General features: G+C 62.9%; 4 protein-coding genes, 1 long non-coding RNA gene and 1 other non-coding gene across 27 annotated transcripts in view; 3 read left to right on the forward strand and 3 right to left on the reverse strand.

Annotated features, from left to right (window-relative positions):
• RAB40C (RAB40C, member RAS oncogene family) overlaps nt 1–2545 on the forward strand; it is a 41537-nt gene extending 38992 nt beyond the window's left edge. For both annotated transcript variants that reach the window (XM_045382730.2, XM_045382729.2), the window contains exon 7: nt 622–2545. In XM_045382730.2, the coding sequence (XP_045238665.1) occupies nt 622–902 (281 nt within the window). In that variant the 3' untranslated portion in view covers nt 903–2545. The remainder of the gene's footprint in view (nt 1–621) is intronic.
• A 1018-nt stretch (nt 2546–3563) lies between these two features.
• On the forward strand, nt 3564–7615 carry WFIKKN1 (WAP, follistatin/kazal, immunoglobulin, kunitz and netrin domain containing 1). Its single transcript, XM_005590774.4, has 2 exons — nt 3564–4643; nt 6079–7615. Exons 1-2 carry the CDS (start codon nt 4473–4475, stop codon nt 7552–7554), a joined length of 1647 nt encoding a protein of 548 aa, XP_005590831.3. The 5' UTR covers nt 3564–4472; the 3' UTR covers nt 7555–7615.
• Nucleotides 7616–7926: 311 nt separating this feature from the next.
• On the reverse strand, nt 7927–9730 carry METTL26 (methyltransferase like 26). Of its 16 annotated transcripts, none has more exons than XR_006694844.3 (6): nt 9491–9730; nt 9010–9172; nt 8780–8839; nt 8389–8563; nt 8216–8294; nt 7927–8128 (listed from the first exon to the last, which is right to left on the reverse strand). XR_006694844.3 is itself a non-coding variant. In XM_005590789.4 (6 exons), exons 1-6 carry the CDS (start codon nt 9685–9687, stop codon nt 8111–8113), a joined length of 585 nt encoding a protein of 194 aa, XP_005590846.2. In that variant the 5' UTR covers nt 9688–9730; the 3' UTR covers nt 7927–8110. The 16 variants fall into 16 exon arrangements, 13 of the variants coding, with proteins under 13 accessions (XP_005590846.2, XP_005590844.2, XP_073884532.1 ...); XR_001487313.3 differs by having other exon boundaries at nt 7927–8141; XR_006694845.3 differs by having other exon boundaries at nt 7927–8157.
• A 393-nt stretch (nt 9731–10123) lies between these two features.
• On the reverse strand, nt 10124–10194 carry TRNAG-CCC (transfer RNA glycine (anticodon CCC)). The gene has a single exon. It is a non-coding gene; the product is annotated as a tRNA-Gly (tRNA).
• A 3597-nt stretch (nt 10195–13791) lies between these two features.
• On the reverse strand, nt 13792–18428 carry LOC135968712 (uncharacterized). The gene is made up of 2 exons (XR_010583658.2): nt 17804–18428; nt 13792–15395 (listed from the first exon to the last, which is right to left on the reverse strand). It is a non-coding gene; the product is annotated as an uncharacterized lncRNA (long non-coding RNA).
• Nucleotides 17950–23614, forward strand: MCRIP2 (MAPK regulated corepressor interacting protein 2). 6 transcript variants are annotated; one of them, XM_074028437.1, is made up of 6 exons: nt 17950–18161; nt 18238–18367; nt 19579–19676; nt 22558–22685; nt 22923–23024; nt 23260–23614. In XM_074028437.1, exons 2-6 carry the CDS (start codon nt 18284–18286, stop codon nt 23328–23330), a joined length of 483 nt encoding a protein of 160 aa, XP_073884538.1. In that variant the 5' UTR covers nt 17950–18161; nt 18238–18283; the 3' UTR covers nt 23331–23614. The 6 variants fall into 6 exon arrangements, with proteins under 6 accessions (XP_073884538.1, XP_073884535.1, XP_073884537.1 ...); XM_074028434.1 differs by lacking the exon at nt 19579–19676 and adding an exon at nt 21973–22110; XM_074028436.1 differs by lacking the exon at nt 19579–19676 and adding an exon at nt 21973–22110 and having other exon boundaries at nt 22923–22989.
• Nucleotides 23615–23927: the final 313 nt, after the last annotated feature.

Below are 23927 nucleotides of genomic sequence, written 5' to 3' on the forward strand. Positions count from 1 at the left end.
GGCAGGAGAATTGCTTGAACCCGGGAGGAGGAGGTTGCGGTGAGCGGAGATCGCGTCACTGCACTCGAGCCTGGGCGACACGGCAAGACTCCGTCTCAAAACAAAACAAAACAAAAAAAACCATAAAGCAAGCACAGGGAGCTGTGAAGAGCCTGGTTGTACCCCAGGTCAGCATAACCCAGCCCCCACCCGTATGGAGCTCCTCTCCCCAGCTCTGCAGACTGGAGCTGGTGACAGTCAAGCTAGATTGAGTCAAAACCCAACCAGAGATACAGCAGAGGCTCCAGAGCAGGTCGGCTCGAAGGGCCAGATCACACAGCCCTCACGCTGGGAGCTGCAGCGTCCAGGCCAGGAGCTGGGCAGAGTGGCCTCGGGAAGCCCCACAGCAGCACTGCCCAGTGTGCCTGGCTTTAGGGAGCAAGGCAGGGGATGGTGTGGCAGTGGACACATCTGTGCTGGGCAGAGGAGTTTGGGCATCCAGGTCCTCCAGGATCCCAGTCCAGGGGACACCACTAGGAGTGTGGAGACCCCGCCGGGCTTCTCTTGGGCACCTCAGGTCTCCCTGCGCAGGGCCGGGCCTCCCCCACAGCCCCATGGTCTGACACCCCCTCTGCCCTGCAGTGTTCAGCCTGCAGGACCTCTGCTGCCGGGCCATCGTCTCCTGCACCCCCGTGCACCTCATCGACAAGCTCCCACTGCCCGTCACCATCAAGAGCCACCTCAAGTCCTTCTCGATGGCCAACGGCATGAACGCGGTCATGATGCACGGCCGCTCCTACTCCCTGGCCAGCGGGGCCGGGGGCGGCGGCAGCAAGGGCAACAGCCTCAAGAGGTCCAAGTCCATCCGCCCGCCCCAGAGCCCCCCCCAGAACTGCTCGCGGAGTAACTGCAAGATCTCCTAGCAGGGACGGGCAGAGCCGCCTGTGCAGATGCTGGGAGGGCTCGAGCTGGACGCTTCTGGCTGGATGCCGGGCCAGTGCCACCTGCGTGGAGACTGGCCACACCAGCTGCCTCAGAAGCACTGGGCTTTCCTCACACCTGAGCCGGGTGCGAGGAGCAGCATGCACGGAGCACGTGCGGCAGGCGGGAGGAGGGGGCGCGGCTGGGCTGCTGGTGCTTCTTGGTGTGAAACAAGCCGGGCCTCCCCAGCTGCCTGGGCTCGACCGGCGGGGAGCCTGGCTCGCCTTTCTTATTTATATAGAGAACACTTCACCTTTTTTGTACATTTTAAGGGGCCTTCAGGGAAGCCTGGGTGTGGCCCCATGGTGCGCTGGTGACTTCGTGGCCACGCCAGCTGTGGGGGTGCACTTGGGACGCCTCGGGAGGGGATTCGCAGCAGCGATGGTCAAAGCGTCCTGTGAATCTGTGCGCTGCGAGTGGCAGGGCTGCCCAGAGGCCGGGGGAGCAGACGGGGCCGGTGCTTCCTCTGGAAGCTCGGGTGACCTCAGTGGTCACTGTGCTGGCAATGGATGGAGGGTGTGGTCCTGTGGTCAGAGCCCAACCAGCACTCAGGAGAGAGGAGAAAGGTGTGCCTGGGAGCCCATACTTTTGTTGTTCCCCAAATCCCTCCCCACGTGGGACTGAGAACCTTCCTGCTGTGATGTGACCCCTTCGGGGACATTGACCACTCAAAACTCAGATCATCATCTCTCCCACTCTGGAGAGTGCAGAGCTATCTGTAGTCTTATGAATATTCGATGGGCGGTGGCATCCGGACCCCGGGCACCTGTGTGCAACCTCCTGTTCTCGGCAGCTTCTGTCGCTGGCCCTGGGGTCCCCACAGCTGCAGCTCTCCTGTGAGGTTGCACGGCGTCAGAACCATCCTGACCTTCTTAGGGACATGCCTGGAACCACCTCATCCACGTCCACGTCCACCTGGGGACCTCGGGAGCCTAGGCCCCTCCTCGAAGGCCCACCAGCCCGGCACTCGTGCTGAGCCCCAGGCACGCAGGGCCGGCCACCTCTCTCCTGAAGCCATTGGCCGCTCCTCCACCCAGTGCTTCTGCCCACGCCTGCCCCAGCAGCCCCTCTGCAGGGTAGCAGTTGCCTGGGCCTACCCACAGCACTGGTGCTCACCTCTACCTCCTGCCCTCGGGCCACACAGCACGGCATGGCCAGCACGCAGAAGGAGCCCTTCCGGGACCCAGGACCCCCGTGGTGGACTCCACGGCGCACGCTTCCCAAGGTGGTCCCACGGAGGGTGCTACTGGGCACCAGTGGACTCGCCCCATGGCCCATTCCCGGGAGATGAGGGCTGTGGCCTGCATGAGCTGCCAGATGAGTAAGGGAACCCCGGCCAGGCGGCCCTGCCACAGTCCCCAAAGACACTGGCCTCCTGCTCCAGCCTCCCTGTCCTGGCCCCACCTGTCCTGTTGCTGCCAGCAGGGCCCTTGTTTGGGATTATGAACAAACCACACAGACTTTGAGGACCTACATGGTCCTACGTTCACGGCATCAACACTACCCGCACTGCTGTTAGACGCTCCACCATTCCTGGTTCTTTCCGAACCGTTCTTTGTACAGTAAATGGGATTCGGCTGTGGTCCCCACGTTTTGCTGTGTCTGGTGGGGTGGGTCTGGCGGTGGTGGTGCCCCATGCCAGGGGCCAGTGCTGCTTTGTACCAGGCAAACCGACCTCTGGCCTTTGTTTTGCCTGCTGTCCCCTGCGCTGACCGGGCCGACCTGCCGCAGTTAGCTGGGTTCGCCTCAAGAAAAAGTGAGGGCTGCAGCTGGGCTGGAGCGGCTGGGCCTGGTCATGGCCATTCTCCGCTTCCCAGTGGACGGGATCCCAGCTGGGCTGTACCGAGCCCTCGCTCACGGCCCATGGCAGCAGATGGCCTGGGTGAACTGTCCCCAACAGCAGCAGGACCCCAGAGGGCCAGGCCCTCCAGTCAGCCCCCTCAGCAGAGAGCAGCCTGCACGCTGGACCAATCTGGGTTGCCTGCCATGCCTGGCCCAGGGCTGTGTGGACACCCCGGAGGTGTGTCCAGTTGTTACAGGGACCACAGCCTCAGGCTCAGGTGCCTCCCTCTGCTGTTTCGTGGGCTCATCCAGGCCTTAAGCCCCTCCATGGCAGCTCCAGCCCAGCCGCCTACAGCTGGGTCAGGCCTAGCTACCCCACCCCCGTCCCCTTGTAGAGCAGGGACTGTGGCGCCTGGAGGCATCTCTGGGTCTCATTCTGACCAGACCACGTTCCTGTTACCCTGCCTCCCGGGTCAGAGGTCAGACACAGGGTCAGGGGGACCCTCCCTGAGGCCCCAGACTTCTGGAGCCACAGAGGGTTTGGAAGGGTAGATTCCAGGCAGACCTTTGTCCTGCACCAGCCAGGCCAGCCCCCTGCCCTCCCGGACGAGGAGGAGCCAGCCCGGGGATGTATGCCCCGCTGATGGGTGGCTGGGGCAGGGCAAGGCTCTGGTGCCCCAGGATACTTGCTCTCTCCAGCTGCAGACGCCCTTGAACTTGGCCTTCCCTCGCACGGCGCCATCCACGCAGAGCCACGTCCAGGGCTGCGCAGTGCGTGGGCCGAGGCTCCGGCGTCAGCGTGTGGGGCTGTTCTTATGTTTGTGGGCGGCCACAGGCCTCTTCCTGCTGCACCTGCCCCGCCTTGGGGACGGGCCTGAGCCCCAAGCCCGCAGCCTGGTTTCAGGGATGGGGTCTCTGGGAATGCAGTCCTGCCGGGTTGGGCCCCACCCCACCAGGGGCAGCAGAGCAGAGAAGACTGGGCTGTGCTGGGCGTCCTGCAGGCCCCTGTGCCCCTACAACAGCCGTGGAACGGGAAGGAACCTCAAAGGAGCAGAGTGAAGCCCTCGGCCCAACCCGGACACACGTGACCGTTGCCAGCCTGGACCTGACCTGAGGGACCCAGGCTGTGATCAGCCACACTCCGCAGGGAGGGCCTGTGCCTGCCACCCCACGGCATGGGAGCCTGGGGTCTAGAGGGCGTCAGGGACAAAAGCTGGGATCTGCTGGCCCTGCCCCCACCCTCCTGAGGGTCGTCAAGGAGACTGATCTCAGCCCAGGGGTGGAGGAGGGGGTTCGGGTTACAGGGTCCCCTCCCCTCCCCCTCTCCAGCCAGAGCCAGCCCTCCTCCGCCCCCGGTGACCCTCATGGCCAGTGGCTCTGTGCTCCTGGGCCTCTGGCCCCTCCCTAACCTCCTCCCCTCTGCCCTGTGCTAACCAGGGCCGGGGAGCCCCCGCACGGTTCAGACAGAGGGGCCAGGCTGAAGCTGGAGAGGAACCAGCGTCACACAGACGGCCTCTGAGAACTTGGAGACCCTGTAACCCACCCAGCAGGGGCGTCAGGACAAGCATCTGCTGCAAGCTTTGGCCTCAGGGGTGAAAGGGAGCCTCGGGGTTCTGGTGGGGGCGCCAACCACAGGCCCGGAGGGTGGATGCCTGCAGGAAGCTGGGCTCAGTGGAGCCCGAAGAGGGGCTGGTGGCCACACCCCCCAGCCCCCTGGCTCAGCGGCCCCCATGCCCGCCTCACGGCCACTCCTGCCGCTTCTGCTCCTCCTCCGGCTGACCTCGGGGGCCGGCTTGCTGCCAGGGCCAGAGAGCCACCCAGGCGTGTGCCCCAACCAGCTCAGCCCCAACCTGTGGGTGGACGCCCAGAGCACCTGTGAGCGTGAGTGTAGCGGGGACCAGGTGAGTGTGGTTGGGCTGGGGTCCTGGGGCTTGGGGCAGCCAGCCTGGGCAAGACCCTACTGGAAGCGCCACGTTCTGCCCGGGCTCCCCAGACTTCTGCTGGTGTCTGGGTCTGGGCCCCTTGAGGGGCCCAGAGACACTCCCATTGTTGCCCTCATTTAAGAATAAGAGCTCTCCCACTCCAGCTCTCATGCTCCCCATGTGCCTCTCCCCCACCCTGGACATCATCATCCACTGGCGATCCCCCCCCACCCCGTTACTGCCTCTTCTTCTATCCTCTCTTCCCACCCTCTCCTCCCATCCTCTCCTCCCACCCACTCCTCCCATCCTCTCCTTCCATCTCCTCCTCCCACCCTCTCCTCCCATCCTCTCCTCCCACCCTCTCCTCCCACCCTGTCCTCCCACCCTCTTCCACTCTCTCCTCCCATCCTCTCCTCCCACCCTCACCTCCCATCCTCTCCTCCCACCCACTCCTCCCATCCTCTCCTTCCATCTCCTCCTCCCACCCTCTCCCACCCTCTCCTCCCACCCTCTCCTCCCACCCATTCCTCCCATCCTCTCCTTCTATTCTCTCCTCCCACCGTGTCCTCCCACCCACTCCTCCCATCCTCTCCTTCCATCTCCTCCTCCCACCCTCTCCCACCCTCTCCTCCCATCCTCTCCTCCCACCCTCTCCTCCCACCCTGTCCTCCCACCCTCTTCCACTCTCTCCTCCCACCCTCTTTCACCCTCTCCTCCCATCCTCTCCTCCCATCCTCTCCTCCCATCCTCTCCTCCCATCCTCTCCCACCCACTCCTCCCACCCTCTCCTCCCATCCTCTCCTCCCATCCTCTCCTCCCATCCTCTCCCACCCTCTCCTCCCACCCTCTCCTTCCATCTCCTCCTCCCACCCTCTCCCATCCTCTCCTCCCACCCTGTCCTCTCACTCTCTTCCACCCTCTCCTCCCACCCTCTTCCACCCTCTCCTACCACACTCTCCTCCCACCCTCTCCTCCCACCCACTCCTCCCATCCTCTCCTCCCATCCTCTCCTCCCACCTTCTCCTTTCATCTGGGACCAGTGTAGACGGTGATGGGGGTGCTGCAGCCAATGTTCAGCCTTTGCCCTGGCCTGCACCACCTGCTGGGTGGCCCTGAGCACTGTACGCCCTCCTTGGGCCTCAGTTTCCTCATCTGTACAATGTACCAAGAATAATGGAACTTGCTTGGGGGTGTGAGGATTCTGGAAGGTGAAGCCAGGTGGCACCTCTGGCTCTGTGGCTCCCCACAGGGGATGGAAAGGACAGGGAGTCCCTGGGGAGGCGGCCCTGGTGGCAGCCACAGAGCAGGGGGCTCCCTGCTACCCCACCTGGGACTCCCTGTGCAGGGGCCTGGCCAGAGCCCCCAGGGCCGGGGGGGGCATCAGGACTCCCACCTAAGTGTCCCCCATCCCCAGGACTGTGCAACTGCTGAGAAGTGCTGCACCAACGTGTGTGGACTGCAGAGCTGCGTGGCAGCACGCTTCCCCGACAGCCCAGCCGCACCCACAACAGCGGCCTCCTGCGAGGGCTTTGCATGCCCACAGCAGGGCTCTGACTGCGACATCTGGGATGGGCAGCCCGTGTGCCGCTGCCGTGACCGCTGTGAGAAGGAGCCCAGCTTCACCTGCGCCTCGGACGGCCTCACCTATTACAACCGCTGCTACATGGACGCCGAGGCCTGCCTTCGGGGCCTGCACCTCCACATCGTGCCCTGCAAACACGTGCTCAGCTGGCCCCCCAGCAGCCCGGGTCCGCCGGAGACCACTGCCCGCCCCACACCTGGGGCCGCGCCCATGCCTCCAGCCCTGTACAGCAGCCCCTCCCCACAGGCGGTGCAGGTCGGGGGTACGGCCAGCCTCCACTGCGACGTCAGCGGCCGCCCACCGCCTGCCGTGACCTGGGAGAAGCAGAGTCACCAGCGGGAGAACCTGATCATGCGCCCTGATCAGATGTATGGCAACGTAGTGGTCACCAGCATCGGGCAGCTGGTGCTCTACAACGCGCGGCTGGAAGACGCCGGCCTGTACACCTGCACCGCGCGCAATGCGGCTGGCCTGCTGCGGGCTGACTTCCCACTCTCTGTGGTCCAGCGAGAGCCGGCCAGGGACAGAGCCCCCAGCATCCCAGCCCCCGCCGAGTGCCTGCCAGCTGTGCAGGCCTGCACGGGCCCCACCTCCCCACACCTTGTCCTCTGGCACTTTGACCCACAGCGGGGCAGCTGCATGACCTTCCCGGCCCGTGGCTGTGACGGGGCGGCCCGGGGCTTCGAGACCTACGAGGCATGCCAGCAGGCCTGTGCCCGTGGCCCGGGCGACGCCTGCGTGCTGCCTGCCGTGCAGGGCCCCTGCCAAGGCTGGGAGCCGCGCTGGGCCTACAGCCCGCTGCTGCAGCAGTGCCATCCCTTCGTGTACGGTGGCTGTGAGGGCAACGGCAACAACTTCCACAGCCGTGAGAGCTGCGAGGATGCCTGCCCCGTGCCCCGCACGCCGCCCTGCCGCGCCTGCCGCCTCCGGAGCAAGCTGGCGCTGAGCCTGTGCCGCAGCGACTTCGCCATCGTGGGCCGGCTCACCGAGGTGCTGGAGGAGCCCGAGGCTGCCGGCGGCATCGCCCGCGTGGCGCTCGAGGATGTGCTCAAGGATGACAAGATGGGCCTCAAGTTCTTGGGCACCAAGTACCTAGAGGTGACGCTGAGTGGCATGGACTGGGCCTGCCCCTGCCCCAACATGACAGCGGGCGACGGGCCTCTGGTCATCATGGGCGAGGTGCGCGATGGTGTGGCCGTGCTGGACGCCAGCAGCTACGTCCGCGCCGCCAGCGAGAAGCGCGTCAAGAAAATCTTGGAGCTGCTGGAGAAGCAGGCCTGCGAGCTGCTCAACCGCTTCCAGGACTAGCCCCCACGGGCGGCCTCCGCCGCCCCGTCCTGCTGAATAAACGCGCTCCCTGTGCCCCAGACCCCCTGGCTTGCTGCTGCTGGTCAAACGACCCTCACCCTTCCAGGCGCCCCATTCCCAGCCAGTTTCTGCTGGGGCCTTGCCACCCACTGGGGCTTGGGCTTTGGTACAAGGTCACCAGGGAGCGCCAGTCCACCCCTGCATCCCCCACCAGCTCCATCCTGCCTCAGCAGCTGTCCTGGCCCCACTCCCGCTGCCCAAGCTCCAGCAGCAAGGACCAGGACGTCCCAAGCCCTTGACCCCACAGGAGACCCCGTCTCCCACCCACCCTCACAAGGTGCTCCTAGGAGGAGGTGGGGCGGACACCAGCAAGCCGGCAGCAGGAAATGCTTTATTCTGAGCAGGCTGAGCCTTTCAGCCACTGGCTGAGAGCGCAGACTGGGTGGGGCTGTTATCCACAAGGCCCAGCCTAGGGAGGCAGGGTTTGTGCCCCACAGAACCTCCAGCAGGGATGCAGGTGTGCGGGGTGAAGGAGGGGCTTAGTTTTTCCGGAAGATCAGGCACTTGTTGTTGGCTGGCATGTCCACCTGGAGAAATGCTTTACTGGAGGACGGCCCTCAACCCCTAGAGAGGCTGCCTGGGCCCCCGCTCCCCAACCTACCATCCTCTCCAGGAGCAGGCCACTGGCCTGTCCCAGGTTCTCCAGGAGGGCTGTGTCCCGAAGGCCCCATTCCGGGTTCCTGCAGAGCGGGGGGAGATGGAGTCGTGGCCTGGGGGGGGGTGCCACCCAAGCCACCTGCCACCTGAGCCAGACCCCCTGCCACTAGCTCTGACCTGCATCTGAGCATTAGGTCAAAGTCCACGTTGCTCTGGGGAGAGATCTTCCCGTTGATGGCATAGGGCTGCGGGGATGGGGACACAGCCCACTGGACCAAAGTTGGCTGTTTCCCAGAGAGCCCGGGACAGACTTGCAGGCTGGGGTCCGGAGAATGAAACGGGCACCCCCTCCCTGTCCCCAAGAGGGAGTCAGCCAAGGCCAGGCTGGTGGGCAAGGGGGTAGGGAGGCTGGCAGGTGACCCGGGAGGGGTGCAGAGTTGAAGTGGAGGGGAGGCCATGCTGGTGGCTGGGCGGGGGGCAGGGAGCCAAGGAGGGAGGACTCTGAGTAGGGCAGGAGACAGCAGCTAGGACTTTGAGCGGGAGGCCCGCCCTGGAGAGGCCCACTCACCCCGTAGGTGATGAGCAGGGCTCTGGGTTTGAGCAGGTGTCCTGCTGCTCTGAAGAGCCCCTGGGGAGTAGGGAACAGGACGGCAGTGAGGCGCTGCCCCCAAAAGAACCCAAGGCCTGAGGCCGGAGACCCTCACCCCGACTGTGGTAGGGGCAAATCTGGCATGCTGGCTGCCCCCATGCAGGGTGAGGGGCGCCAGGGCAGACGCCCTTGCTGGGCCCCCCACAGACCTCCGTGCAGCACAGGGGACTGATGTGGGTCATGTTGATGCACAGCAACAGGTCCAGCGACTGCGGCAGGATCCCGCCCCAGTGCTCCCAGCCCCACGTCACGTCCAGGTGCAGCGGGGCCTTCACGTTGGTCAGACCGTGGGCTTGCGTGGTGGCCGCGATGCTGCAGGAGGGGAAGGCTTGGGTGGAGGCCGAGTCCTGCGCAACCGCCTTTCCGACGCCCCTACAGACTTTATAAGGGGAGGCTGGGGGGCACGTTGCAAAGTGAAGGCCAAAACAGCTGGGAAAGGGGACCCCGAGGCCCACCCACTTCCGCAGCCGCGGGGGCCACACATCTGGGGCCTGCCCCGGGGGCACCCCCAGCTCCCACCCCGCACCCTCAGAGCCCGAGCCGCATCTTTTTCCTCCGGGGCTGCGGGGCAGGAGCTCTTGAGGCTCCGGCCGGCCGCACCGATCGGAGTGGCCGCCCCGGGGGCCGCACCTGTCCAGGCAGCGCTGGTCCACGTCCGACGGCTGCCACTCGGCCAGGGGGAAGGCCCGCGCGAAGTGCGCCGCGTGCTGGCCGGAGCCCGAGGCCACCTCGAGTACGCGGACGCCGCGCTGGGTCGGGTCCAGGTACTGCCGTAGCACGTGCAGGATGGGCTCCTTGTTCCGCTCCGCGGCCGCCGCCACCAGCATCGCGGCCGCAACTCCTCCCAGCTGCAGAACCGGCGCTGGTCGCGTCGGGGGCGGTGGCCGGGCTCCCGCGGGGCATGTCGGGAGCTGTAGTCCAGATGCCGCGGGACGCGTCGGGAGCTGATAAACTACAACTCCCAGGAGCACCCGCGCCTCTCGTTAAAGGACCCGCAGCCGCCAGAGGCACGGTGGGGAGCGGCTCGGCGGTGGGTGGCGGCCCCGGGCAGGGGACTCGACGGCGAGCTTGGCTTGCTGGTTTACAGGCACCGCAGCTCAGGGACCCTGTCGCCTATGGCCGTCCAGGGTACCTGTCACTCTCCGAAATGTGTCAGCGCTGCGCCAGACTGGACGCCTTCCCTTGGTTTCCGGTTTTCTTTCCTTTATAAATCGCTGGCGTTAGCTAGAGTTCATTGTTCAAATGGGAAAAAAGAAAATAAGCTGCGCCGCCCGGGAATCGAACCCGGGTCGCAAGAATGGGAATCTTGCATGATACCACTACACCAGCGGCGCGGTCTGCTATTGGTGCCGCCCGTGCGCCCAAGAGACTGTGACGCGAGAAGCCCTCCGCGCATGCGCCGTCCCTGGAGCCGGGCTCCGCGCAGGAGAGCTAGTGGTTGCCTAGGAAGACCCAGCTGGCGAGGCTGCGGCAGTGGGAGTCTCGCGGTGCCCCCCAGCGCCCGAGGGGAAGGAGCAGGCGTGAGGTACGCGGGCTAGAGGACAGTCTCGATTCGGGCCTGAGCCATGGAAACCGTTAGCCTTCGTGAGTCGATGGGAGTGGGGCCCTGTCGGGGCGGGGCTGGGGAGAGGGCGGGACGGGGAGAGGGCGAGCCAGGGCTGGGGCCCCCGTTGGGAAGAGTTTTGGGCGGGGTTGCCGGAGGGGCGGGGCCACACCGGGGCGGGTCCGAGAGAGGAGGCAGGGCTAGGGAGGGGTGGGGTGGGACATGAGTGTGGAGGGGCGGGTTGGGGCGGGGCCAGAGCGGGGCGGGGGTGGCAGGGGCGGCAGAGGGCGGGGCGGGCAGTCCCAGCCTGCAGGAACTGGGGGGCCTGCGGGAGGGGCACCAATGGTGCCCCAGGGTTTCTCTGTGACACTGGGGTAACAGCACCAGCTCGGGGCTCACGGATAGTGTGAAGGGTCTGTCGGTGACCCCCGAAATCAAGTCACAGGCCGCGATTTGTGTGCGCCCAAGGGTTGGGGTCCCAGCCTCAGAGCCGGGCCTGCTCCAGAAAGTGCCCAGCGCCTGACTCTGCAGTCAGGACTGTCTTAGCGCCTTTGCTGGGCCATTTTTCAGCAATGGGAACCCCATATCCGACGTCGTTCTGGCTAGGGCGAGGACGTTGGAAGGGGCAAACCAGGGAGGGCCAGTCACGTGGCTCAGGGCAGGAGAGTGGCTTACAGTCTGCCAGTCTGGGACTGGGAACGTGGGCCATGGGGCGCTCAGGGAGTCAGTGGTCAGGGACAGCCCTGCCAGGGGATGTTGGTGTCCGCCGTGGTGGTGACTGGGCAGACTCTGCAGCAGGCTCTTCAGCCCAAGCCCATGCTTTCCTCGCCTGACTGGCCGCCTCCATCTCTCCTTCTGTGGGCTGAGGACTTTCCCTGTGCCTCCTTCAACGTGCCTCCTGCCCCCAACCCCCACCTCGAGGGGAGCACCAGGAGGAGGGGCCTGTGATGACCAGGGGTTCTCCTGGGGTCCAGGCACCTCTCCTCACCCAGGTTTCACCTGTGCTTCCCTAGACACAGGAAAGAGGAGCCCGAGATCAGTCTCTCTGGGCCTCCCTGCTTCTCCCCTTGAATGGAGCAGTGTTCAGGAGCTGCCCACAACGGCCAGCGCATGGCAGGTTTAGTGTTGCCTGACCTCAGGCTGGTGCTGGCCTGCACGCTCATGACTTGGGGATGCATGCTGGGTAGGCCACACCTGCCCTCGGCGCCCCCCAAGCTCAGAGCCTGGTAGGGCAGCAGCCAGACTGGATGTCTGAGTGGAGGCGTGTGCTGCAGCGGCCACATGTGAGCACACACTCTCTGGGAAGTCGTGGATGCGTGTCAGTGGCTGGCAGGGGTCTGGGATCCCCACGGGATGCCAAACATGGCTCCCTGGAAGGATCCCCCAGTCCCTGCCACTCCTGGTGGTGTCCCCCCTTGGGTAGCCGAGGTCAAAGCTGTAGAAGCTGGGTTATCGCTCAGCCTCTCCTGAGACTGAATTTGGCTCCCCAAAGCCCCTCTTGAAGAACCTACCTTTCCCTGGGTGGAAGGGACTGTGACACAGGCCACCCTTCCCAGTGTGTGTTTATCTACGCGATAAAATACCAGTGCCGCGAGCACCCCGGGCTCTGGATTCCACGCTGGGAGGGACATGGAGTCCTGGTCCTGCCCACACAGCAGCACCTGCTGGCCTTGGCCTTGATGCTCACGCCCAGTCCCTGAACACGTCCTCCTGGGAAGGATAGGACCCCTTTGCTGCACCTCCCGCTCCAGGAGTCTGCCTGACCCATCCGTCTTGGGGTCTGGCTTACAGGAGGTGCTCGGGGATGCCTAAGGAGGGGCAAATCCTGTTGCGCCTTAGCTCCTCAGCCTCATCTGCCAGAGGGCCTGGAGGGCTCACAGCCCCACCCGCACCTGTCCTCACACCCTCAGAGGCTATCCTGGGAATCCAGGCCCATGGCATTCAGGTCCAACAGCAGGGTCCAGCTCCTCTCCTGGGGTCCAGTGCCATGTGCCCCATTCTCTGGACCCCACCCTGGGGTCCTGAGTGTCCTTCCTAAGCCCTCTGCAGCCCCCTTCCGTCTCCATACCCCCCACCACTATCCTTGGCATCTGAGTTTTGGTGGTTGCCATAGAAAATTACCCCAGAGCTTGGTGACTTATTTCCTCATAGTTCTGGAGACCAGAAGCGCAAGACACAGGTGTCAGCTCCCTCCAAAGGCCCTGCAAGAAAGTCCTTCCTGCCTCTTCTAGCATCTGGTGGCCCCAGGTGATCCTGGGCTCGTGACCACGTCACTCCAATCTTCCAGTCTTTATGCAGCCTTGTCCTCTCCGTGTCTGTGCCCAAATCTCCCTCTCCTTTGTCTTGCAAGGGCACCTGTGATTGGATTTAGGGCCCACCCTCATCCCAGATGATTTTTTTTTTTTTTTTTTTTTTTGAGACACAGTCTCGCTCTGCTGCCCAGGCTGGAGTGCAGTGGCACAATTTCGGCTCACTGCAACCTCTGCCTCCCAGGTTCAAACAATTCTCCTGCCACAGCCTCCCAAGTAGCTGAGATTACAGGTGCCCGCCACCACGCCCAGCTAATTTTTGTATTTTCAGTAGAGACCGGGTTTCGCCGTGTTGGCCAGGCTGGTCTCGAACTCCTGACCTCAGGTGATCCGCCCACCTCAGCCTCCCAAAGTGCTGGGATTACAGGCGTGAGCCACCACGCCTGGCCCCAGATGATTTCATCTCAAAATCCTTGCCTTGATTATATTTGCAAAAATTCATTCCAAATACGGTTGCATTCTGATGTTCCAGGTGGATGTATTTTTGGGGGGCCACCACTGGATCTGGGAACAGGCTGAACAGTCCCAAACAAACTGAGTGGCAGACTCCAGCCAGAGCCTTTTCTGGGGTGGCAGTGGTTGCCTCCTCCCTCGGCAGAACCCGAGCTAGAGCCTTGAAGGAACCTGTCTTCAAGTCTGGGTGGGTCAGGGCATGGGTTTTAGATGTGGAAAACCGACAGAGGATGACTGAAAACCTGAGCTTTGTTCACTTTTTACATAAAATCTTAGTATCATAACTAGAACCTTTTTCAAGAGGGAAAAAAGGGCCGGGCGCGGCGGCTCAAGCCTGTAATCCCAGCACTTTGGGAGGCCAAGGTGGGCGGATCACGAGGTCAGGAGATCGAGACCATCCTGGTTAACATGGTGAAACCCCGTCTCTACTAAAAAAAAAAAAAATACAAAAAACTAGCCGGGCGAGGTGGCGGGCGCCTGTAGTCCCAGCTACTCGGGAGGCTGAGGCAGGAGAATGGCGTAAACCCGGGAGGCGGAGCTTGCAGTGAGCTGAGATCCGGCCACTGCACTCCAGCCTGGGTGACAGCGCGAGACTCCGTCTCAGAAAAAAAAAAAAAAAAAAAAAAAAGAGGGGAAAAAAGTACTTTTTTATTAGGATGATTGGGGTCTGTGAGGACCCTGCATGCTGGGGGAGGCCCCTTCCATCCAGCTGTCCTGCTCCAGGCCCTGTCCCCCTCCCCTGCCACCGAAAACATGGCCTCTGTGAGGGCTTCACAAATGAGGACAGTGTCTGTCCAGGGGAAGGTAGGCAGGACCAGACGGTGGGATGCTGACCTCACCAGGAGCCACAGCCTGTGCCGGGCTGGCGAGGGCTCCTGTGCAACTCCAACTGGCCCCAGGCCCCTGCAGCTGAGCTGGGGGCACATCCAGACCTGACCTCTCGGGTCCCTGCCCAGGCCCCATGGATGCCACGTAAGCATGGGAGCCCTGCCAGCTGTCCTCAGGTCAAGTGGGGCCAGGAGGGCCCCTCTGGGGCAGACCAGCCCACCCCTGGGCAGGTGCCAAGGACTTCAGCTGCCGGCCCTCACCATCTGGCATTCTGCCTTCTTCAGCTCCCTCGGCTCCCTGCTGCCCTGAGGACCCCTGGCCTCGCCTCCTGCCCCCATCCCTTTTTGCCCACTGCTCCTCCCAGGGAGCCCTTATGAGGGCTGCTGGACCCAAGCTTTGACCTCAGATGTGGCCTATTGTTGGGGCTGGATGTTTGGGCCTCCTGGCTGAAGCAAAGGCTAGGGCTGCTGGGCTCTGGGCCAGTCCAGCTTGTCCTTGCCGCCTGCAGTGGGCCCCAAGGGTGGGGGGCCACCCTCGGGAGCCTGTGTGAGCTCGGGTTATGCCCTTCCCCACATGGAGCTTCCCTCCCCAGCACCGCCCTCACTCTAACCCAGCTGCTCCTTGCTGCCAGGTTTTCCGAAGGATCACATGCCCTCAGGCCACAGGGGCCCCAGTACCCTGTCCTGCCTCCCTGGCCTGTGTGTGATTGTGCTGAAGGCCACTGGGAGAAGCCTGGGCAGGACACAGGCTGCACAGATGGCGGGGGATCACACTGGCCTTCCTTGAAGGACACACTGCCTGGTGCTGGTGGGGGGAGGGGAAGTGGGGGAGTGGGGAAGGTGGGGGCAGCAGGCAGAAAAGAGGCAGTCCGCGAGGAGTCCTTCCTAGGGGACATGTCAGGCTTGGCCTCCCTGAATGTGGCTCGCCAGCTCCTCTGCCCTCAGGGCCACAGGCCTGGCCCAGCCCTGCAGAGAAGGCAGCTGGGGATGGAAACCTCTCTCCTTCAGCTCTTCAGCCATGCTGAGGACGGGTGCAGGGCCAAGGGCCATCTGGGTCAGAAGCTGCCCTGAGGGCTTCCCAGTAAGCCTGGAGCTCCCAGAAGAGAAGAGAAGCAGGGCCAGTGCATGGGGTGGGGGCTCCTCGGGCTGACACCCCCACCACCAAGAGCGTCCCCTCACCCCTCCATGTGGTGCATGTTCCTCGCCTGGAGATTTAGACAAAGACTCTGGGCCCCGCCGCCCACCCGCCACAGCGCCGATTTCAGCCACAGCATCCCTGACCTCTCCTCGGAGAATGTGGGGGCCACTGGACACCTCAGGCCCTGACACTGGCACAGGCAGAGTCTCCTCTTGTTGCTGGACCACACCGAGAGTCGGGCTGCTGTTTCTCGTGCTCTAGTAAACTGGGGAGGAAGAGGGTTTTTATTTCTGCAACCAGTTACAGGCAGAAGGCCTGGAAATTCCCGCCACCAACTCAAATTACAAAGTTTTCCAGAGGTTATGTACCTTTCAAGCTGCATGTCTATGTGTAAGTATGCATTCATCTAAAGACACAAGTGATGAACTTTTTAATTTTTTTTTGGAGACGGAGCCTTGCCCTGTCGCCCAGGCTGGAGTGCAGCGGTGTGATCTCGGCTCACTATTTTTAGTAGAGACGGGGTTTCACTGTGTTAGCCAATATGGTCTCTATCTCCTGACCTCGTGATCCGCCCATCTTGGCCTCCCAAAGTGCTGGGATTGCAGGCGTGAGCCACCGAGCCCGGCCAAGTGATTAACTTCTTTTAATCTATAATTAAGGTCTGAGTTCTGAAGACCTTCCTCTGGAACCTCAGTAAACTGACTTCATCTTGTCTGCTGCGAAATCATGAAGGTTTGGAGAGTTCCTTCGGGCTCCCAATAAACTTGTCTGTGGAGGCCTGGAGAGTTTCTTCAGACCCCCAATAAACTTGTTTAATCCTAAATGGGTCCTATTAAGAATTCCTGGCCACGCGCAGTGGCTCACACCTGTAATCCCAGCACTTTGGGAGGCCGAGGTGGGCGGATCACGAGGTCAGCAGATCGAGACCATCTTGGCTAACAAGGTGAAACCCCGTCTCTACTAAAAATAAAAAAAATTAGCCAGGCGTGGTGGCGGGCGCCTGTAGTTCCAGCTACTCAGGAGGCTGAGGCAAGAGAATGGCATGAATCTGGGAGGGGAAGCTTGCAGTGAGCCGAGATTGCACCACTGCACTCCAGCCTGGGCGACAGAGCGAGACTCTGTCTCAAAAAAAAAGAAAAAAAGAAAAAAGAATTTCTTCATTATCTTGTCATGCTTCAAGGCCCAGAGGAGGACTGGGCACAACTCTTGGTGGGCTTTTGTTACATTCCAGCCTTTGAGGAAGGGCGCTGGCTTTTTTTCTTTAGAGACGGAGTCTTGCTCTGTCACCCAGGCTGGAGTGCAGATGTGATCTTGGCTCACTGCAACCTCCGCCTCCCAGGTTCAAGTGATTCTCCTGTCTCAGCCTCCCGAGTAGCTGGGACTACAGGTGCGCGCCACCACACCCGGCATTTTTCTTTTCTTTTTCTTTTTTTTTTTTTTTGAGATGGAGTCTCACTCTTTTGCCCAGGCTGGAGTGCAGTGGCATGATCTCGGCTCACTGCAACCTCTGTCTCCCAGGTTCAAGTGATTCTCCTGCCTCAGCCTCTGGAGTAGCTGGGATTATGGGTGCCCACAACCATGCGCGGCTAATTGTTTTTTGTTTGTTTTTAGTAGAGATGGGGTTTCACTAAATTGGCCAGGCTGGTCTCGAACTCCTGACCTTAGGTGATCCACCTGCCTGGGCCTCCCAAAGTGCTGGGATTACAGGTGTAAGCCACTGCTCCTGCACAGCTTAGCTTTTAATATTTAACCACTCCGCATTGAAATAATTGTTATGTTAGGGAGGCCTGTGTTAGTGAGACCTGGCCTGCTACATTCTCGCATCTGTGGGGCGGGTACAGGAGCTACAAGGGCCGAAGAGGCACCTCAGCGTGGGGGCCAGGACGTGGGGCAGAGTGCAGCCAGGGTTCTGACTCCTGGGGTGGGAGACTCCCAGGGCATCATGTCTCTACGCAAGTCCAGGGGGATGATTCCCTTTTCCTCTTCTTAGATCCAGTCCCAAGACCCAAGCCAAGGGTGACCCTTCACACTGGCTCAGGCCTCTGCAGGCATCTTGGCTGAGGCTCCCCAAGAGGCTTGCCTACAGCCTCTGCGCAAAGCAGCCCAGCACAGACTCCCCCAGCACAGAGCTCCCAACACAGAGTTCCCCAGCATATAGCCCTCCAGCACAGACGCCCCGAAAACAGAGCCCCCCAGCACAGTCCCCAACACAGAGCTCCCCAGCACAGTCCCCAACACAGAGCTCCCCAGCACAGAGCCCCCAAGCACAGACGCCCCCAGCAGAGTCCCCCAGTACAGAGCGCCCCAGCAGAGTCCCCCAGCACAGAGCCCACAACACAGAGCTCCCCAGCAGATGCCCAACAGAGCCTCCCAGTGTAGAACCCCCCAGCAAAGCCCCCTTGCACAGACACCTCCAGCACAGAGCCCCCAGTACAGAGACCCGCAGCACAGGAATCCCCCCAGCACAGGAATCCCCCCAGCACAGGAATCCCAGCACAGGGATCCTCTAGCACAGGGCCCCTCAGCACCGGGACCCCCAGCACAGGTTTTCCTCCAACGCCTGTCAAAGGTGGGCCCTGGGGCTCCCAGGACCCTGCTCGCACATCGCGGCTGACCCCGCAGGGCCCTTGGGACCTGCCGCCAGCAGTCTGAGTCCGGTGCCCCGGGACTCACCTAGCCTCCAGGCAGCAAGGCCTTTCCCGGGCCGCAGGGCGCTTCGTCCGCCTTGGCCTCGCGCCGCCGGGGGCTGGGGCGGGGTTGCTGCCGGCTCCGCCCCCGCCTGCCAGCTTCCCAAAGGGCCCGAGCGCTGCCTCCGCCGCGTGTCCCGGGGTTGGCCCGAGCCCGTGCGGGCCCTTTAAGGGCCGGGGGCGTGTGACGGGCCCGCCCCCTCCCCGCAGCGCCCGCCGTCCGTTAAGTGCGAGCCCGGGCGCAGGGGCCGGATCTGGCCGGGGGCCGGCGGTGGTGTGGAAGCGGCGCGCCATGTACACCATCACCAAGGGGCCCAGCAAGCTGGTCGCGCAGCGCCGCACAGGTGCGCACGGGCCGGGGAACGGGGACGGGGACGGGGCAGGGCGCGGCGGCAGCTGACCGCCCTCCGGTTCCCGCAGGTCCCACGCAGCAGCAGGTGGAGGGCCGGCTCGGCGAGCTCCTGAAATGCCGGCAGCCCGCGCCGCCGACCTCGCAGCCCCCGCGGGCGCAGCCCTTCGCGCAGCCGCCGGGACCTTGGCCCCTGTCGAGGTGAGACGCGAGCGGCCCCGGCCCGGCCCGCCTTCCCCTCCCCCGCCGGCCGCCCTGGCGCGGAGGGTGACCTTGGGGGAAATGTTAGTGAGGTCCGGCCACGTGCTGCGGGCGGGGCGAGCGCGGCGAGCGCTCCGGCGGCGGGGGGTGCGCGGGTCCTGCCCACTACGCGCCCGCGGGCGTGCGCCTCGCGCTTCCGCCTCACCTGGCCGGGCCCGGGCCCCCAGCGGGGAAAAAGCCGGCCCGCTCTTGGGTCGCGGGGGCCTCCATCGGCCGAGGCCGGCGCTTCGAGCGACCTTGGGCGGCGGCTGGAACCCTGACGTGCAGCAGGCCCAGGCCACCGTTCGCGGAGAGCTCCGGGCGCTGCTCCTCAAGGTCTCCCGGCTCTGCCCTTGCAGAGCTCAGTGGGGGAGACGTGCGTGTGCTTCCGTCGGGCAGGGCCTCTGCCCTCCTCCGGCCTTCACCCCAGACACCCAGGGGCAATGGGGCCTCCTCCCCTGTGGTTGCTTCTGCCTTTCCTAACCCAGTGCCCTCCCAAGACCACAGGCGCCTCAGTCCAGCCACTGTGGCCTCCCCTTGGAACCTCAAGGGTCCCAGTGGGCAACACCAGGCCCACTGGCTGTTGTCTCTCTTTTTTTTTTTGGAGACTGAGTCTTGCTCTGTCGCCCAGGCTGGCGTGCCGTGGTGCGATCTCAGCTCACTGCAACCTCTGCCTCCCGGGTTCAAGCGATTCTCCTCCCTCAGCCTCCTGAGTAGTTGGGACTACAGGCGCCTGCCACCATGCCCAGCTAATTTGTATTTTTGTATTTCACCATGTTGGCCAGGATGGTCTCGATCTCCTGACCTCGTGATCTGCCCGCCTCGGCCCCCCAAAGTGCTGGGATTACAGGTGTGAGCCACCGCACCCGGCCTGTTCTATTAAAGTCCCCATCTGAGGTCCTCTGTCAGCCAGTGAGACATGTGGGAGTTGAGTGGACTTCACCCCATGTGTGGCAGGGCTGGAGGAGCCCTGGGCAGGGCAGGGTGTGTGCTGCCCTCTGCTCCCTGGGGTCACCCACCTCCCCACCCCCAGGCCCCAGTGCTGGGAGCTTCTGGCAGCAGTGGGACCTCTGCATGAAGCCCCCACCCTGCTCCTGCACCTTCTTGGGGCAACCACCTTCCCTCTGTCTTTTTTTTTTTTTTTGAAATGGAGTTTCGCTCTTGTTGTCCAGGCTGGAGTGCAATGGCAGGATCTCCACTCACCGCAACCTCCGCCTCCCAGGTTCAAGCGATTCTCCTGCCTCAGCCTCCTGAGTAGCTGGGATTACAGGCACGTGCCACCACACCCAGCTAATCTTGTATTTTTAGTAGAGTCAAGGTTTCTCCATGTTGGTCAGGCTGGTCTCGAACTCCCAACCTCCAGTGATGCGCCCATCTCGGCCTCCCAAAGTGCTGGGATTATAGGTGTGAGCCACCGTGCCTGGCCAACCAACCCCCTTCCCTCTGAACCACCCCACCCCACGCTGCCACCCATCTCCCTGCCTCATTTTATTTTTTTCTTTCTGAGACAAGGTCTTGTTCTGTCACCCAGGCCGGGGGGTGCAGTGGTGCAGTCATGGCTCACTGCAGCCTCAACCTCCCAGGTACAAGTGATCTTCCCACCTCTCAACTTCTTGGGTAGCTGGGACGATAGGCGAGCACCACACCTGGTGAATTGTTAAATCTTATGCAGATGGGTCTCACTATGTTGCCCAGGCTAGTATTCAATTCCTGGGCTCGAGCAATCCTCCCGCCTTGGCCTGTGGAAGCGTTGGGGTTATAGGCGTGGGCCACTGTGCCTGGCCCTGCCCTGCCTTTTTTTCTCCTTGCTGCTTTTCGCTACTCCTCATCCCTCACTGACTGGGCGCAGGAGGAGGGTGTCGGGGTCCCTGTGCGTCTCCTCTGGTGCACCCGGAGGGTCAAGTCTTGTCATCCACGACGTGTGCTGGCTCTGGTTCCTGCCAGGTACGGGTCTGGGCACTGCCCATGACGGTGACAGGCCAGATACACCTTTGTTTGTTTTTGAGACGGAGTCTCGCTCTGTCACCAGGCTGGAGTGCAGTGGCGTGATCTCGGCTCACTGCAACCTCCCCCTCCAGGTTTCAAGTGCAACCCCAGCCTCCCGGGTAGCTGGTATTACAGGTGCCCGCTACCATGCTTCGCTAGTTTTTAGTATTTTTAGTAGAGATGGAGTTTCACCATGTTGGCTAGGCTGGTCTTGAACTCCTGACCTCAGGCGATCCGCCCTCCTCAGCCTCCCAAAGTGCTAGGATTACAGACGTAAGCCACCAGGCCCTGCCCAGATACACCTTTGAAAAGTTCTTTCTCCTGGTGGGAGACGGGTCGGGAGGCAGTAAGATAAACTAAGGTGATATAAGTCATTGAGGAGATGAAATGGGGCCATGTGGTCACCTGACCCCAGGGCAGATGGAGGGCATGGGGACTGCCACGGGAAGGGACAATGGGATGAACCCCACAGGGCGAGAAGGGGCAGCCTGCGAGAGACGGGGGGGTCTGAGGCCCAGTGAGGGCAGGCTGGGGGGTTGGCTTGGGGGCTGTACTAGGTCAGGGCTGTGGACTCTGTTGTTGGATTTGCGATGATATCCTAGCGTTGCCCCCACTCAGCATGTGGTGTGCTCAGGTGGATTCTCTCCCAAGCCCAGCTTCATGGGCTGAAAAAAGGGTGAACTGTGGAGGGGAGATGAAAGGATACACTCCACAGCCTTCAGCTCCCTGGGCTGAAGTTTGCCCGGAGCAGTGTCCCTGGAAGTGGGAGAGGTTGGCAGTGGTCCACAGGTGCACGCTGGGTGGGTGCCCTTTCCCCCAGAGAGCTGCAGCCTTACATAACCAGAGCCCCTGGGGCGGTGCCTGCCTCCCGGGGCCCATCTCAGCCCGAGGGCCGCCACCTCCGCCCTGCGATTCACAGCCCCTGGCAATGTTCTTCTCTTCTTAGACATTGATAATCCAACCGCCAAGCTTTCTTGGAGATTTTGGCTTTCCAAGATGGGAGTGGGTTGCAGGCAAGAGGGCTTTCCAAGTGGACAAACTTTATTTCCTCTGGTTTGTGCAGAAACTCAGGCAGCGGGCAGGCCTGGGAGGTGCCGGTGCCCCTGCCCCTGTCCCATCTCCACCACCTGCACGTTTTAAGATCCTCTGCGGCCACCAGACCCTGCCAGCCCTGGGGCCGGCGGGACCCTGCGCCCCTCAAGACGCTCCTCTTTATTTTAGTGCCCCTCTCAGCTGAGGAGGAACCGAGAGCGGCGCTGGGGCACCTGAGCCCAGGAAGGCAAGCAGGCCGGCCGGGACCGCGAGTGCCTGGCGGAGCAGGCGCAGCCCAGGACTCCCGGCTCCCACCTCCGGCTGTAGGTGCGGCCCCATTCCCTCCACAGCCCTGTGCCGGGCTTTGTGTGCTCAGGGCTTGGCCAGCTGGGGCCGCCCATCCCTGCCCTAGGCCCTGCTGGCCTGGACGGGCCCAGGGACCTGCTAGATGTTGCGTGCGGCACTGCGGGAGCCATCTCATTTGGCATCGCCCCTTGTCTCGGGCTGGTGGGGAGTGAGTGAGGGTTATAGTCACTCTCCCCACTCAGGGACTGCCTATCCCGGCACCCAGTGCTCATCCCATGGGACCTGGGGGCAGCCAGGGAGAGGGCAGAAGCCCCTCGTTCCCGTCCAGGTCCATCCGTCCACGGAGGGAAACATCATGGAGATGGAGGCGCTTCTGTGGGGTGAGAATGTGGCCTAGAATCGCACCCAGAGTGGGGGTTTGGGGCAGAGAGACATGGTCATGGACCGGGTCATGGCTCAGGTCAGAATCTGGGCTGCTGATGGGATGCAGGTGGCAGCACGGGCACCTGCAAGACCCTTGGAGGGGCACGGAGTGGGGCCTGACCAGGGGTCTGGGACACCAAGACTGAGGCCCCCACCCTACAGTCACTCACTTCCCTCAGGGCAGAGGGCTGCAGGTGTAAGCTGAGCTGCCGATGACTTGGGGCCTGCAAGAGAGAGGCCTGGGCCACTGGCTGCTGCAGGTGGCTGCTCTCTGGGGTTCAGGAAGTACTTAGGCTGGCCGGGTCTGGGGACAGTGGGCTGGCCCGGGGCTGCTCCTGAGTTCTGCCAGGCAGCACCGGGCCTGGGACGGGCACCAACCATGTCCGTCTCCTCCCTTCCTGCAGTCCAGGGCCAAGGCTTGTGTTCAATCGTGTGAATGGCCGGCGGGCCCCCTCCACGTCCCCATCCCTCGAGGGGACCCAGGAGACCTACACACTGGCCCACGAGGAGAATGTCCGCTTTGTGTCCGAAGGTAGCGAGCGGGGCCAGAGGGTGCGGCCCAGGCTGCTGGGTGCAGTAACATGGACCCGGGATGGCCCCACTTCAAGCTGACCCCCAGCCGCTGCAGGGCTATGCTTTTCCTTGGCACTCTGCCCTTGTGTCCTGTGACCAGCCCTGTGTGGGGCTGGAGTCCAGGGTGACCATCAGGCCCTGGGTGGGCGATGGGGTGCCTGGGACCTGGCTCAGCCCGACTGCCCTCCTCCCACAGCCTGGCAGCAGGTGCAGCAGCAGCTGGATGGTGGCCCAGCCGGTGAGGGCAGGCCAAGGCCTGTGCAGTACGTGGAGAGGACCCCCAATCCCCGGCTGCAGAGTGAGCCCCCCAACCCTGTCCCCCCAGGAGAAACCCCCCAGTCCCTCTGATCCTGACCCAGGCCCTGCCAGGTTCCCACCCCAGGGGATGAGGGAGGGGACTCTTGTGCAGAAACTTCTTCTTCCCAGCGCCTGCTGCACTCAGAGTCCGGGTGAGTGGCTTGTGGTTAGCTCCAGGGGAGAGATGCTGGCCAGCCTGGGAGGCAGCATCACTGCCCAGCGTTCTCTGCCCACAGACTTCGTGCCCATTGACCTGGACGAGTGGTGGGCACAACAGTTCCTGGCGAGAATCACCAGCTGTTCCTAGTGGCTGCTGGGAGAGGGCGCTGCTGCACAGCCGACCTGTGGCCAGGAGAGAAGCATGATGCCCCACCCACCCACCGCGCCTGGCTGGGTGCCGGCCACACCTGAAGTGCCAGCATTTGGACTTTTGCACCTGTTGTTCCCTTGGCCCGGCTGTCCCAACCAAGCTGCCATGGCCAGGGGCCGAACCCATCTGACCTCAGCCCTGCTCACTGTGCCCAGGGACCAGCGACCGGCCCCTGGGGCTGGTGGGGAGGAGCTCCAGGCTAATAAAGTCGAGAAACTGCCTTTTTGTAGTGTCTTTGACTTGGGAGGGTGTAAGGGAGTCCTCATGTCCAGTTCCAGTCCGCAGCCCGGGACACCAGGCCCAGCACAAACTCCCCTTGTAGCCCTGTCCCCTCAGGCCCTTGGCTTCTCACCCAGCTGCCCTCTGACAGGTGGGAGGAACGTTGGCCAGCTCACCTTGCTTGGAAGTCTGTGTACCCCACTTTGCACCTCCTTCCTCTCCCGTTGGCGTTGACTGGGACCAGAGCCGAGACTCAAGGCCTAAAGACATGAAAAGGTCCTGACCACCTCCCCCCACCACCAGGATTGGGGCTAT

This window comes from Macaca fascicularis, chromosome 20 (assembly GCF_037993035.2).
Source record: "Macaca fascicularis isolate 582-1 chromosome 20, T2T-MFA8v1.1".
NCBI lineage: Eukaryota > Metazoa > Chordata > Mammalia > Primates > Cercopithecidae > Macaca > Macaca fascicularis.

Bases quoted from the DNA above. Each gene is read 5' to 3' on its own strand.
- MCRIP2 (XM_074028434.1), top strand. From the start codon at position 18,110: ATGTACACCATCACCAAGGGGCCCAGCAAGCTGGTCGCGCAGCGCCGC. The intron at 18,368-21,972 runs GTGAGACGCGAG...CTCCCCACTCAG, and splicing joins GGACCTTGGCCCCTGTCGAG to GGACTGCCTATCCCGGCACC. The intron at 23,025-23,259 runs GTGAGCCCCCCA...CTCTGCCCACAG, and splicing joins CCCCAATCCCCGGCTGCAGA to ACTTCGTGCCCATTGACCTG.
- WFIKKN1 (XM_005590774.4), top strand. From the start codon at position 4,473: ATGCCCGCCTCACGGCCACTCCTGCCGCTTCTGCTCCTCCTCCGGCTG. The intron at 4,644-6,078 runs GTGAGTGTGGTT...CCCCATCCCCAG, and splicing joins GTGAGTGTAGCGGGGACCAG to GACTGTGCAACTGCTGAGAA.
- METTL26 (XM_015442316.3), bottom strand. From the start codon at position 9,687: ATGCTGGTGGCGGCGGCCGCGGAGCGGAACAAGGAGCCCATCCTGCAC. The intron at 8,564-8,915 runs GTGAGGGTCTCC...TCTTGGGGACAG, and splicing joins TTGCCCCTACCACAGTCGGG to GGAGGGGGTGCCCGTTTCAT. The intron at 8,142-8,215 runs GTAGGTTGGGGA...GCATTTCTCCAG, and splicing joins GCCTGCTCCTGGAGAGGATG to GTGGACATGCCAGCCAACAA.